This window comes from Ammospiza nelsoni, chromosome 8 (genome assembly GCF_027579445.1).
Source record: "Ammospiza nelsoni isolate bAmmNel1 chromosome 8, bAmmNel1.pri, whole genome shotgun sequence".
Lineage (NCBI taxonomy): Eukaryota > Metazoa > Chordata > Aves > Passeriformes > Passerellidae > Ammospiza > Ammospiza nelsoni.
In genome coordinates this window covers 17162278-17175844 of record NC_080640.1, presented here as the reverse complement: position 1 = coordinate 17175844, position 13567 = coordinate 17162278, and the positions used below count along the sequence as shown (strand labels likewise).

The window sequence follows — 13567 nt, the reverse complement described above, 5'->3', positions numbered from 1 at the left end:
TTGCTCACTGGAAAACAGATTTAGGTCAGTCTGCAATGTTAAAGTTAACATAAACCAAATGAAAAGCAATAGCAGAGACGGTGTTCTTGAGACACTATGTTGAGAAAAGCTGAACACTTCCTCCTTTTCATCTTAAAAGATTACATTTGAAGCAGCCCCTCAGTTGGGCAACAGTGCAGATCAAGGTCTGCCACAGCCCCAGTGAACTGCAACACCCAGGTCCCAGCTAAACATTCTAACCACTGATTTGTAGGTAGTCTCTACACTCTCCTGCTCCATGGTGCATTTTGGGGTGGTGAATTAAACCAGATCATCTTTTTCATCACAAAGATTACCCCACTTCTGAAATACTGCCTAGTCAGCACTTAAACACGCTCTGCAATGCCTGTTGCCAGCTCATGACACTCACAGCTGCTTCCCTGAAGAGCTCATTTTGTTTGGACTTCCTTTCATCGGCGCAGGTTCCTGCCAGTGAATCAGTCTGCTGGTGGAGACAGACCAGTGACCGTGGCAGAAGGCAGAAGCCAGGCAGTCCAAGCAGAGGTAAGTTACTTGTACATACATGCTCGTGGTCTCTTTCTGTTTCCTGTCTCCATGAAGATGTGCTGCCTTGCTTCTGTGCAGTTGGTTGTAGAAGTAAGCAGAGTTTTTCCTCTCATTTGTAAGTCTGCTGCGATGCACTGAAGTGCTTCTCTGCTTAAACTAGAAGGCAAAATATTTGACCTGCACAAAAAAGAAAAAAAGAGAAACTATTTAATTTTTTCCTACTTGTTTTCTTCCCTCTGAGAACAAGGGAATGAATGTGCAAGTATTGCAGCAATGTGTAATCTGGACCTCCTGTTCCTTCTGTATAATGCAGGTTTACGTTTTATTAGTGAGTAAGACAGCAAATTCTCATGCATGTTTAGTCACAGTTGCTCTTCTGGTTGGTGTGCCTATGCCTTAGAGCTTCTATAAAGTAAATTTTAGACTGCTTAAGGCATGAGGATAAAAGGACAAATTTCAGAATGGCTTGCAACTTAGCTTCACTAAATCTTAAAAGTATGTAGAGGAACTTTCAAGGGCATTTATCTCCCTGATCTTTTTTCCACCTAAGCATATTCTTTTATGACAGTTTGCGACGCTCAGTAGTTACTTATGACTTCATCTCACTAGATGAAAACAGCTGTTTGCATCTCCTGTCTTTATTCCTAGAGTTTAAGGGAGCAGTAGCCTGCCAAGGTTGATGCTACTTGGCCCCCTGCTTCTGAGTAAAAGGTGAATACCTGGAAGTCCATAATCCATGCCAGCCAAGCCAGGTGATCACAGAGTGCATTGGGGAACGTTTACCTTAACAAGAGGAATGATTAAGCCTTTGCATTGCCTCAATTAAATTTTTGAGTGATGTGAAAACAAGCTGAGATATTAGCAGAACTTTTTCTTGTTAAATTGAGATTCCCAGTGCAGGGAGAGGCAGGCATATTTTGCTCCCACTAGAACAGAGTAAAACAGCAGAAAGCAAAACAGAGTGTTGCACTGCCTGAGTATGTAATTGTGAGGCTTCCTGTTTTGACAAAAAATTAAGAAGTATTTGATATACAAAGGGAATTTAATGAAGTGTGTTTTTATGCCAAATTTAAAGGTCTGGGTGTTTCCAAAAGCTACCTCATTTCAACTGTTTGATGACTCATGAGGTTTGACTTCTTTAAATTTGTTCAGTCAAATTTAAAGGCCAAATTGAAGATCACTAAAAGTCAAAACATATTTTCCTTGTTTATCTCTCTCTCATCCCACAAATTTTGTTCTTCTTCCCCACTACTTTATGGGGAATACTTCCTTATTTTCTCTTGATCTTGATATTGAACATTCCTGAGTACAAATAAACTTCACAGAGCAGCATATCTCATCATAACAGATGTCTTAGGCTAGAAGCAGACTCAGGAAACATGTGGCTGCATGAGAACCTCTGTTCATCATTAAAAATTGCATTCTCCATGTCTAATGCCTGGTTCCCAAAAGACTTGTCTCCTGAGCCTGCTTAACTTCCTAACAAAAACTTTAAGACAGGAAGGTCTCCTATGAAATTCACTCACAAACCATGTATGCTATGGCTACTGTGAAGTTAGATGGACTCTGAAATGCTGACAATCTCTCTCTTGCTGGCTGCTGCTGAGCATAACACCAGTTGCCTTTGCCTGCCTTCCCCCAGCAAGGCTGAACCCTCTGGAGTTCCCTGTCCTTCCCTGACAATCTGTCCTCAGGAACTGCTGCAGGCTTGTGTCTCAGTGCTGGACTTGGCAGATATTTTACAATTGCATCAAAAGTCCATTAAAGGATGGACAGGATGGTGAACACAAACACACCATGGTCATAGAAACCTGTCCTCTTCTTCTGAGGAAGCCCAGCCTGCAAGAGCAGTGGTGTCCCCAGCCACTCCTGCTGAGGCATTCTTACAAGGTGCTGCAATGAGCTGAAGCCTTACACTGCATTAAGTCCCATGGATTCTACTATTGAATATTCAGGTCTCCTGCCTGATCTTTATGGTCTTTATACTACTACCCTTCTCTTCAGAGGTATCATTCTCTCCTCACACATAAAACAAAAATCTGATGTATGATGTATGATGTGGCTTTTCCTGAATATGTAAGCACAGTACTGAGCTTCCCGGACCAATCTTTTTTGTCAAAATGTCTGGGAAGCTCAGTTCCTGCACTCATTGATCTGGGTTCTAGAAAATAAAGACTAAAACCTGGCAGCATATCTATTTTACATGGAGTTGGCATAAACTGGTACTAGATTGACTGCACTCTGCAATTTCTATTCAGAAATGCTAATCTGGAACCATCCATCATCCCAGGAAAGGGCAAGGTCTCACTTTCCCATGACCAATACAAGATTTGCACTACAGACAACCATTTCTAAGAGGTATTGGAGACATGCCTTTGGCAGCAAAAAGGCAGTCTCAGGATCTCTTGCTCTCTCCTCACGGCTGCTTGCCTGGTGGCCAAAAGGTAAGGCTGACTAGGAACTGACTCATGGGGATTTTGGGGACCCACACATGGTCACCTTGTTTGCTCGATATTCTCAGAGGAACTGATTATGTTCTGGGGCACATCACCCTATGAGGAAAGCACAAACTGGCACTGAACATGCAAGCATGTTGCCCAACATCCATTAAATCTCTTCACAGAGTGACTGAATTATTCCTGACCCCTTCATGAGCCTCATTATCTGGTCCCTCCCCCCAGCACACCACTGACAGACACCAGAATAGCATTCAGTCCCAGAGGAAGAGAGGGCAAGCTTAAAGAGAGCCCATCCTGAACCTCTTTCACCTCATTCCTGAGGAGACAGGAAACAAACAGTGCTTTCCTCTCCCTTTGCCTCTCCTGCTGGCAGAAGGGTGGAAGCAGATAAAGGTGGGCGAGCTGGGTGACAATCACCTCAGGTGATCATGTTTCTTTGTCAAGCTTCTGCTAGGCTTGTGCCAAGAGCTGGCCCTGGCTGCCAAGCCCAGTTCTCTTGTAATCTGCAGAGTGCTCAGGCATATTCTTGCATGGTATGCCCAGGTGCTTCCCACTCCTGTTCTGCAATCCTACCTGTTAAACAGGGTGAGTTTAAGACAGCCCATCCCCACACAGGTTGTTACTCAGGCAGTCCCTGGGGAACAGTTCTCAGAAAACCTTCAGGAGACTCTGCTCTTGGGTCCTCCTGTGGAATTCCACACCACTCTCTTCCTAACACAAGCACCCCTGCATGTGCTCTTCCACACAGCCCCAAGATGTGGTGCCTCCTCGTGCTGCTCTGCTCCCAGGGAATTGCCTTTTCAGCAGGATTCTCAGCAGGATTCTCAGCAGCCTCCAGTGCAGGTGTTGACACAAGCCGCTGCAAGAAGAGTCGCAACCCGGAATGCTTCATGAATGTTGTAAGTTGGGTCACCTTCTTTCCTTTTCTAAAGCTTCTTTTCCAGTCGTATAACTAACACTCCTTGTCAGGAAAGCTAAGAAGAGCCCCTTTTGCATCTCCTGTTTTCCCAGCCTGCTGTTTCCAAAGCCACTGCCTTGGGGTCACTCCCACCGTGAGGGCTGGCTCTGAACGCGCCAGGGGCGGATGTGCCTCACTGCATGAGGACAGACACACAGCACTGCAGTGGGGACTGCTGGCTGCTGCCTTTGCTTCCAAGGCTGGGCAGCACCCCAGAACCTCCTGAGGGGCACTGGAGATCCACAACATGTAATTGTGGTCCCAGTGTCCAGACTCAGCCCTGGCTGTGGACAGAGCACTGACTACTGCTCCAGTCCATGCTAAACTGAACAACAGACTTTGCTGCCTTCATTTAGAGTGAAGCCCAACAGATATATGATAAATGTGGAGCTGTGTCATGGCTCATGATATCTGTTTGCAGTCAGTTTTGTCAACACATGTTGGTATTTCAGGCTACTGCAGAACAGGAGGAATGCAAACCTGGCAAGAGAACAAGGAACCTTCCAGCACTAGCCTGGAAGAAACCTTGATTTTCATATCCAAACAATCTGGGCTGCCACAGAGAAAAATTCCTTTGCAGTGAAGGCAAAGGCTGTTTCTAATATCAAGTGAAGCAAAGTGTTACCCTTCCATGACAAACTGTTTGCTCAGAACTGTGGTAAGGGAGGTTGAACCCCTTCTTCAGATTCTCTCAATGCAAGCTAATCAAAGATGCTTTGCCCTGAGTCACCAAAGGTTTCCTCAGAGTACATGCAAAATTAGGTGTAGGTGGTCCCATTAGTTCCTTTGATGAGATCTCCACCCTTGTTTGCTTTGCCTGTATGACTTGCCTAACCACACTTTTCGAAAAAGTGATTTGTTATGGACCATCCCCACAGGCATTGGCATTGTCTTACACAGATACAGCTGCATATTTAATCTGTAGAAAGGTACAATTGTATAAGCCTTGCATAACATGACAAACTACTTCTCAGAAGGGAGCTGGTAACAGCACATTTCTGCTTTGTCCCATAACAGAGGGCTAAATACCAGACAAACAACATCTAAACAGGTCTGAAGAGGACTTTGCTTTATCTTTTTACAAGATTTGTAATGTTTATTCTCAGCCATGGTCTCTGTGGCTGGGGCCTTGCGCTACCATCAGAGCACATCCCACATCTGCCCTGCTCATCTTAGTTAGGCTCTAGAATAGGACAACTGGAACATTAACAAACTCTCCTGGCTTTCCACAGAGTGAAATTATCAGGTATCATGGATACCCCAGCGAGGAATATGAAGTTACAACAGAAGATGGATACATTCTTGGTGTTTACAGAATTCCTGCTGGGAGGAATGACCGAAATACAGGTGTGACAATTACAGGACACAAGGAAGGTCTGAGAGGAGCCAACTCTTACAAGGATTCCCATCTTTCCCCCTTTCATGGGCAATGGAGTGTTTCATTCCTTTCCATCTCCACAAGGACACTTTGTCAGAAGTGTGACTCAAATCCTGAATCCATCTGAAGTCCACACATTCAGTGTCTCTGTCCTTATTTCTGACTTTCCTAATAATGGTGTTACATACAAGGTTTGGAGGCTTTTCTTCCCTCAAATGGTCTGGCAGGTGGGCTGGTAAACAGAATTTGGGAAGGTTTTGCCTTAACAACATAAATCATACACATATAAAATAGTACCCTGACAACAGAGCCTCTGAGGTTAGGCATATGAATAATTCCCAGGCTTCTGAAGGACAGAGATATTCTTAGGGAAGGAGGAAAGAAACCAGGTTGTCAATGAAAAGCAAATGCATTTCATCTGTTTCATCACATTTTCTGAATTGAATAAAAATTTCTAGCTGGAATTTGAGGTACCCTGGGTACTGTTACCTTGATTATTAGTCCTTGTTAGTATTATAGAATAATTTATTTGGATGCCTTCCCCTAACTGCATCTCCTTTGGAGATAATTTGGACCAGCCTGACTCTCAAAATAAAACTGGCCAAGTTACATCAGGGGCCTCTCCCTGCTCAGTGCTTACTTGTGGGAATCCATAAAATCAGAGGGTTTTGGGAAAGCTGCAAAAGGCAGGCATCAGAGACAGCAGAACTGTGATAAGAGCTAAGCAGCAGCCATGAGATAGGTCAGCAGAAAAATTATGTAAGAAGTAGAAAAGTAAGGACAAATAGAACAATTATGTGTGTATTAACGCTTGTCTAGAATAACTCCCTAAGCTGCAGAAAAGTTTATCTAGTGAGATATTAGGAAGTTCTAAGCTTAATAATGGAGCTCTGTGCATTGTGTTTTAAGGCTTACAAGCAGGTATTGTATTCGAAATAAGTAAGCATTGTTTTAACCAAAGGTACTTGTGCTTATAGTAATTAGAGAAAACTACTGTCAATATGCTTTTGCTGTGTGTGATTGGTCAAAAAACTTATGAAGTAAGTTGTAACATTAAGTTCTTTGTCTGCTGTCTGGATTAATTAATCCTTCTTTGGATTTATTTAATTTTTCTTCCTCTTCCATACACTGTTGTGCCTTGAGCAGTTTTCACCTTTGGGTAGATGGTTTCAGCATGGGGGCCATAAGCTGCCTTTCCAGTGCAAGAGGAAGTAGGACAAGCATCCTCAGTAAATTGATTATTTGCCAGACCTGTCATAAAATTGTTGTGAAATGTCATTAAATGGTTCCTGGTTGCATAGAAAAAATCCTTCAGGTTTCTCAAACCAATATCTATGTATAGTTCTCCTGGGAGCTTCTAGAAGACAGAAACCTCACAAACTGAACTCTGTGCTCCAATATTAAATACACATTAATTGCTGTTCCAATAAAAGTATTTTTTAATCTTTTTCAGGGCAAAGGCCTGCAGTGTTCCTGCAACATGCTTTTCTAGGAGATGCTACTCACTGGATTTCCAACCTGCCCAACAACAGCTTGGGCTTCGTGCTTGCAGATGCTGGCTATGATGTCTGGTTGGGAAACAGCAGGGGGAACACCTGGTCTCTAAAACACAAGACCCTTAAGCCCTGCCAGAAGGAGTTCTGGCAGTTCAGGTACTCAGTTGAGAGACAAAGACTCAACATAGAAACTCCCAGGGGACTAGAGAGCTTCAGCCTGATGGCCTTTACCTAAACCAGCATCAGATCAGGATCTACACCCAGGAGAGCAAAGAACCAGACAAAGATGGATGCTCACTACTACCCAGAGTTGGGAGCATTGGCTGGGGAAGAGATTTCAGACTGGGAAATGAAATGGGACGCTGAGGAAAAGGGAGACTGTACTGTAAAAGGGGGAACAAGAACCTCATCTGGAACGTGCTGAGCAGTCTTGTCTAGAAATCTGATCTCTCACAGCTGAATTCAGCCAAGAGGGAAGGAAATGTGTTTTGTAACCCATGCAGGTGAAAGCCCTGATTAAATTCAGTTCCCCAGGGGCTGCAGCTGTCAGGTGAAAGTGGCACCTGATGCACACAGAGCCCAGGGCACCAGGCAGCCAGGCTGCACAGCTGCACCCTCTGCCCATTCCCCAGCTCAGGCAAGGGTGCAGACACCGTGTGCAGCCTCCTCCTGCAATGGCTCCTGCTCGCTGCCATGAACAAAACTGACAGTCAGGAACTCACACTGTGACAGTCACATTGTCTGCCAGCTTTTTGTGTTTCTCCCCACAGCTTCAATGAAATGGGTAAATATGATATTCCAGCAGAACTGAACTTCGTCATGAATAAAACTGGACAGAAGGATGTTTACTATATTGGTCACTCTGAAGGGTCAACTTCAGGTAATGTCAGGAGAATTACTGACAACCATTTGTGTTCCTATTTGATCAGTAGGTGACTCTCCCCACTAATTCCCTTATTTTTCTTGTTTGTAGAGAATTAGAAAAAACATAGAGATTTTTCTGTGTTGAGATTTAGAAAATATGCAAAACTTTTCTTAAATCAGCTTTGGTTACCCTTAAGAAGCAAATAAACTTAATAGAATCTGCAGTGGTAGTTCAACTTTTTAAATAATAACAGACATAATAACAGTCATTTACTGGGTACTGCTTGTACTGCTATAGGGTATTTTTCTCAGCAACAGGAATTTACATGAAATTGTTTTGTATTAAGGCAGACAATTAGAATCATAGAATATCTTGAGCTGGAAGGGACACAGGATCACTGAAGTCCAACTCCTGGCCCTGCCCAGGCCAGCCCCAACATTCTCACCTTGTGCCTAAGAGCACTGTTCAAACACTTCTTGATCTCTGGCAGAATTGGTGCTGTGACCACTGCCCTGGGAACCCTGTTCTTGTGAACAGGATGGAAAAACTGAAAAGATAAAACAGCCCATACAATACATCATTTACATGAATACATTTATTTAAACTAAATTACTTGAAGGCAAGGAAAAATAACCTTAGCATTACTAAGTCATGACTTTGTTTAAATCTTACAATTTAAGTTGTAGCTAATGACAGGCTATAACTGGCCACTTTGCTGTTTAAAAACATAGTGTCAAAGAACAAAAATCAGGAAAGTAGAAACATTAATAGTTTATTTTCTCTTAGATCCAGCCTTTGTCATTACTCATTTCATGGCCTCTAAATGCAGCAAATTTTCTTTTAGCATCAGTTGAAAGTTATGATGGTTATGGTTTATGTATAAGACCCATGAATGGACATTGATTAGAAAGAAGCCACTGCCAGTTATTAGTGTAAACAACCCAGAGAAAAAGAGAAGGAAGTGTGGAAAAATCATATATCGTCACAAATTCTGACCTTTTCTTTTTTTTGCCTCTCATAAGAGTATTTAAGTATCCCCATGGCAAAACAAACCATGCATCTAGGCTTTCATCATCTGCCTGTGGCGCAAGCAATCAGTTCAAATACTCAAAGCTCCCAGTATTCAGTTAATTATTCTATAGTTTCATGAAAGCATAAACATGCATAGATCTTTAGAGACTCTAATTTCAAAAACTCTTTTTTAGTAAGAGTTTCATTAACTTGAGAATTTATGATATCTTCAAAACCTCACTGATATGTTCCCTACAAAAACGCTTCTGATAAAGACAATGCCCAGACACGTTTTAAACCTTAAAATGAACTTTGCCTCCCAAATAAAATTAGTTTCAGGATTTCAGTTCAACACTTTCCTTAAGTAAAACCTGCAGCACAAACACAACAGACTGGGCTGCAAACATGCTATGATGCCTTGTTTTCTATCTGCTGTTCATGTATTTAGTTTGTCTGTGGAGGATATCTTCACTAACCCAGGCTGTCTCTTCTGTGTTTGCAGGCTTCATAGCATTCTATATGTACCCCGAGCTGGCTAAACGGGTGAAAGTGTTCTTTGCTCTGGGCCCAGTGACTGCATGCCCACATGCTACAAGCCCTCTCATTAAGATAACAAATCTTCCTGAACCACTGCTCAGGGTATGTCACTTTTTCCTTCTAAGAGTCCAATGCCTGACTGATCTTCACAGGGTTCCCTCAGCCTGAGGTTGAGTGTTCCCAAACAAGTGACAATGCTGACACTGAGCTGGGGATGAATTGAGTCCTCTCAAAAACCTGTTCCCAAACCCTGTGGTGAAAATAGTTAGGATATAGAGCTTGTAGCAGCAGCTCCCAATGAATAGGAGACTTGTGAAACTCTGTCCTGTTTTAGGATTCCTTCTGTTTAACTAAAATTTTGCTGACCTCATGCAGGAGGAGTTAAACCAGAACTGCAGTGACAGACGTGACAATCTGTAGGACTTATGAAAATGAGTAGGCATTAGGGTCAGCACACTAGAAATGGAAGGACAGCTTGCTTGAGGATTGCTGAGAGTAATACGAAAGAGGAAGAATAAATGGTGTGCCATGGGGAAGATGGTGTTTTAAAGGGGTACTGTGAGGGTAAGCTGTCAGCACTCTGATTACTGTGTTATGAAGGCTAGGCAACAATTATTAGCAATAATTTTCTGCATAAAGTTCTTCTGTAACAAGAAAAAAAGGCATTGCACTTTTCCTTTCCCTCAGTTAATATTTGGCTGCAAAGGAGCTGCCCACCAGATCGAGTTTCTGAAAGGACCCGTGACACAGCTCTGTACAAGCCTGGATAAGTTTTGTGCCCATGTTCTCTGTTACATAGCTGGAGGCAGTGTAAAAAATATCAACACGGTGAGTATGTGCAAGAACACCTACTCAGAGCAAAACTGAAGGGATTTTGGCAGTTGCATTTGTGCACTGTATCCTTGTCTAGTTACTGTCATGCATGTGAGTGCACATTGACCACAATGTAGCTCTCAGCAGACCGAGGGAATGCCAGGACTGTCAGCAGTGGGAACATGGATAGGGCAGGTGATGGGTGGGACCAACAGCTGGGCACATTCCGGTGGCAGAGAGAAAGAGCTGAGTTCAAAGTGGAGCTATATTGCATGTGTCAGGATGTATCCTCTTTGGGGCTAAGCCAACCAGATTTTTGTCACACACAGATGATCTTTAAAAAGAGACAAAGAGTGATGGAGTCAGACTTCTTGCCAATATATTTGGCAGTTTCCTTCTTTAGCATATAGACACTGGGGTCCTCTGAACACTGAAATAGCTAAAAGACAGGAGAAAAACCTATTCTTCTTCCCAATTTTCAGACTATTTGCACCAAAACTTGGTCCCAAAGAACTACTGTAATGGACATTTTCCTGGCTTTGTTGACCTTAGAACTGGGCCCAACAGCTCCATCCACAAGGAGCAAAGCTACAGAAAGTCCTTCCACTGTGCTGAGGAGTGCAGCACACCTACAGTGGGATTCACAAACACTTGTGCATCAATCAGAGGGGACAGGAGAGACAGCAGAGTTTTCCCTCTGCTTGCCAGTATATGGATGCTGTGGTGCCAATCCCCTTTACAGTGGCCAAAGTATGCAGAAGCTGGCCTGTATAATGTTTATTATTGCAGTGTCTCTAACAACTGGGCCCATTTTTTTCATCTATAATCCTTTTTAAAAGCACATATGGGAAAGCAGTTAGACTGAATGGCTCAATGCAAAATCAATTGCAGCTTTTGAATTGCAGAGCTAAACCATGACGGATATTTCCTGCCTTGCTTAAGTCACTAATGTGGTTCTCAGAGCAAGATAACACAGCTGAAGAAGAATCCAGGGAGATGGAATTGGGACATGTCCCTAACAGAACTATGAAAAATGCTTTGTAAGCTGACTTCTTTAATAGAAACTCACTTTCTTCACAGTTTTATTCTCTCACAGCACTGGATGTCTGTCTTTATAAAATGTCTGCTTTCTCTCCAGAGTCGAGTAGATATGTACGTAGGACATTCCCCAGCTGGGACATCGGCACACAACATTTTTCATTGGCGACAGGTACAACTGTAAACTGACATGTAAACCATCTCCTACTACTGCTTTTTATGCACCTGACAGCCTACAGGGAAATCCAGAGGCTCTGGATTTGGGAAACTGACCATCATACCTTCTCACCTCCTGCCATGAGCACCTGCACATTTAATATGGTCTGGGATATAGATGTGCTCCTGAAGACAAAGATTCCCAACAGTCAGTCCCACAGGATACAACTAGCCAGGAAATGGACACAAACCATGAACAGCTAGTGACTCTGGTTTATTTTGCCAACCTCTCATGAACTCAAGTGGATGCAAAGCAAACACAGATACAGGAAGATAGAACAGCAAAGACAATGCATCAGGCAGATTTTTAGCACATACCCAGCTACTTAAATCTTGGAAGCAAAGGTTTTCTAAACTGGGTTTCTCTCACCCTTTATTACAGAACACTCACAAGTGAAATTGCTTGTCATGTTTGTGCAAAAAATTAAATTACCAAAACAAACAAATAACTCCAAGTATTCACTCACCAGTCCTGCAAGGCATATTACAAACACTTGTAATATGCTGTAACACTTGTAATAGCCCTGATACATTATAGACATTCAGGTTCTGTTTCCATGTGACAGCTGGACCCAATTCTGTATGACAAACAGCGATTCCCACTTCTGTTATCTAAGGTAGTAAAACAAAATTTTAAGTAACAAAACATACCGAGGGTGGAAGATAAGGATCTGGACAGAAAGTTAGCAAGAGAGAAAGCAAGGATGACACTTATCCTATGATCTATTCTCAGCACCCTGGAAGCCTGCAACCAGAGAAAGGTGTGGGAATAACACAATCCACTACCTGAGCCTTGACTTAACTCACAGGCAGGAATATGCCTCTTGCACTCTACTCCTTCATCTCTCATACCTTTTATTTTGTCTGTCCTTTTAACAGCTAGCACATACAGACCGGTTTCAAGCTTATGACTATGGCTCTAAGGAAAACATGAAGAAATACAACCAGGTAAGACAAAATGGACCCCCTCAGAACTTACCCTTGAGTCTTGGTAAAACTAGTGATAGAAAAATTCAAATTTTAGCACCTGTGAGTATTAACAAGGGGGAGAGTGGTCTCAGCTGAATCACACACAAGTGTAAAAGTCTATTCACAAACAAGGCAGAGATAGACCTTTACAGACAATTAACAGAAGTTCATTTTGTCTCCCCTATGATGCTGGGATGTGCTCAATGTCATTTCAAAATTTAATAAGAACCACACCCAAGTCCTAGGACTGGGTGAGTACAGAGCTCTTCACTTGCTCTAAAATCCTCAAAGCTTGTCTTTCATTTAAGAGAGGAATCAGATCTCACAGTGACCTCTCCAGTGGACTGGCAACCATTTCACTTTTAACCAGCACATTTGACTTGCAGTGCTCTGTGCTGTACTAAAATGCTGATTTTCACAAACAGAAAGGCTCCAGAGCTACAATCAGTCACTTCTATCTTGCACACTCAGAAATTTTCTGGGGGGAAATAATAACCAAATTATTTCCTTTCCACTTCAGTTCCAAGCATGAGAACTAAGACCAAAATCTGCACTCTGTGCACAGCAAAAAACTTATAGGTCTTCTCACCCTGAATACATAGAGGAAAAATCTCCAGAAAAATCTCCAGACTGATGAATACTGCCACTGTTCTCTCCATGCCCACACCTCTGAAGAGCACAAGCAGGACCAAACTGCAGGACAACCCTTAGCCATGCTTTATAGGAAGAACAGGAATAGGATGGGTCATTCCATGGACAGGGAATGGGGTTAGGGCAATGAACAGTAAGAGAGTGACCTTCATCCTTATGGTTTTACTGCAGAGGCAAAAGACCAAGAGAGGTGCTTGCATAGAAACCTTTCTCTAAACATAACTTTGATACCCAGCACTCACTCAGGTCTCCCTCTCTTACAGACTGCTCCTCCTGCGTACAAGATAGAGGAGATAAAGGTGCCAACTGCTGTTTGGAGTGGTGGGCAGGACACGTTTGCAGACCCAACAGACATGGCAAGGCTTCTTCCTCGGATCACTAATCTCATTTACCATGAGCATTTTCCTGCATGGGGACATCTCGATTTCATCTGGGGCCTTGATGCAACTGAGAAAATGTATTTGAAAATCATTGAATTATTAAGAAAATATTTTTGAAACCATGAGCAGAGTGTTGATTATAAAAACCTCCAAAATTTCTATTTGGCAATAAGGGTGGTATCTGGGGAAGAGGTAAACACACAGGCACACATAATGGATACTTCTACAGGTATTTATTTGTTCTTATTTA

At 42.7% G+C, this 13567-nt stretch overlaps 1 protein-coding gene across 1 annotated transcript; it reads left to right on the top strand.

The window, feature by feature from the left end:
* Positions 1-173: 173 nt before the first annotated feature.
* Positions 174-13439, top strand: LOC132075977 (lysosomal acid lipase/cholesteryl ester hydrolase-like). The gene is made up of 10 exons (XM_059476785.1): positions 174-543; positions 3754-3904; positions 5196-5310; positions 6795-6993; positions 7608-7717; positions 9216-9352; positions 9938-10078; positions 11202-11273; positions 12197-12265; positions 13201-13439. Exons 2-10 carry the CDS (start codon positions 3761-3763, stop codon positions 13432-13434), a joined length of 1221 nt encoding a protein of 406 aa, XP_059332768.1. The 5' UTR covers positions 174-543; positions 3754-3760; the 3' UTR covers positions 13435-13439.
* Positions 13440-13567: the final 128 nt, after the last annotated feature.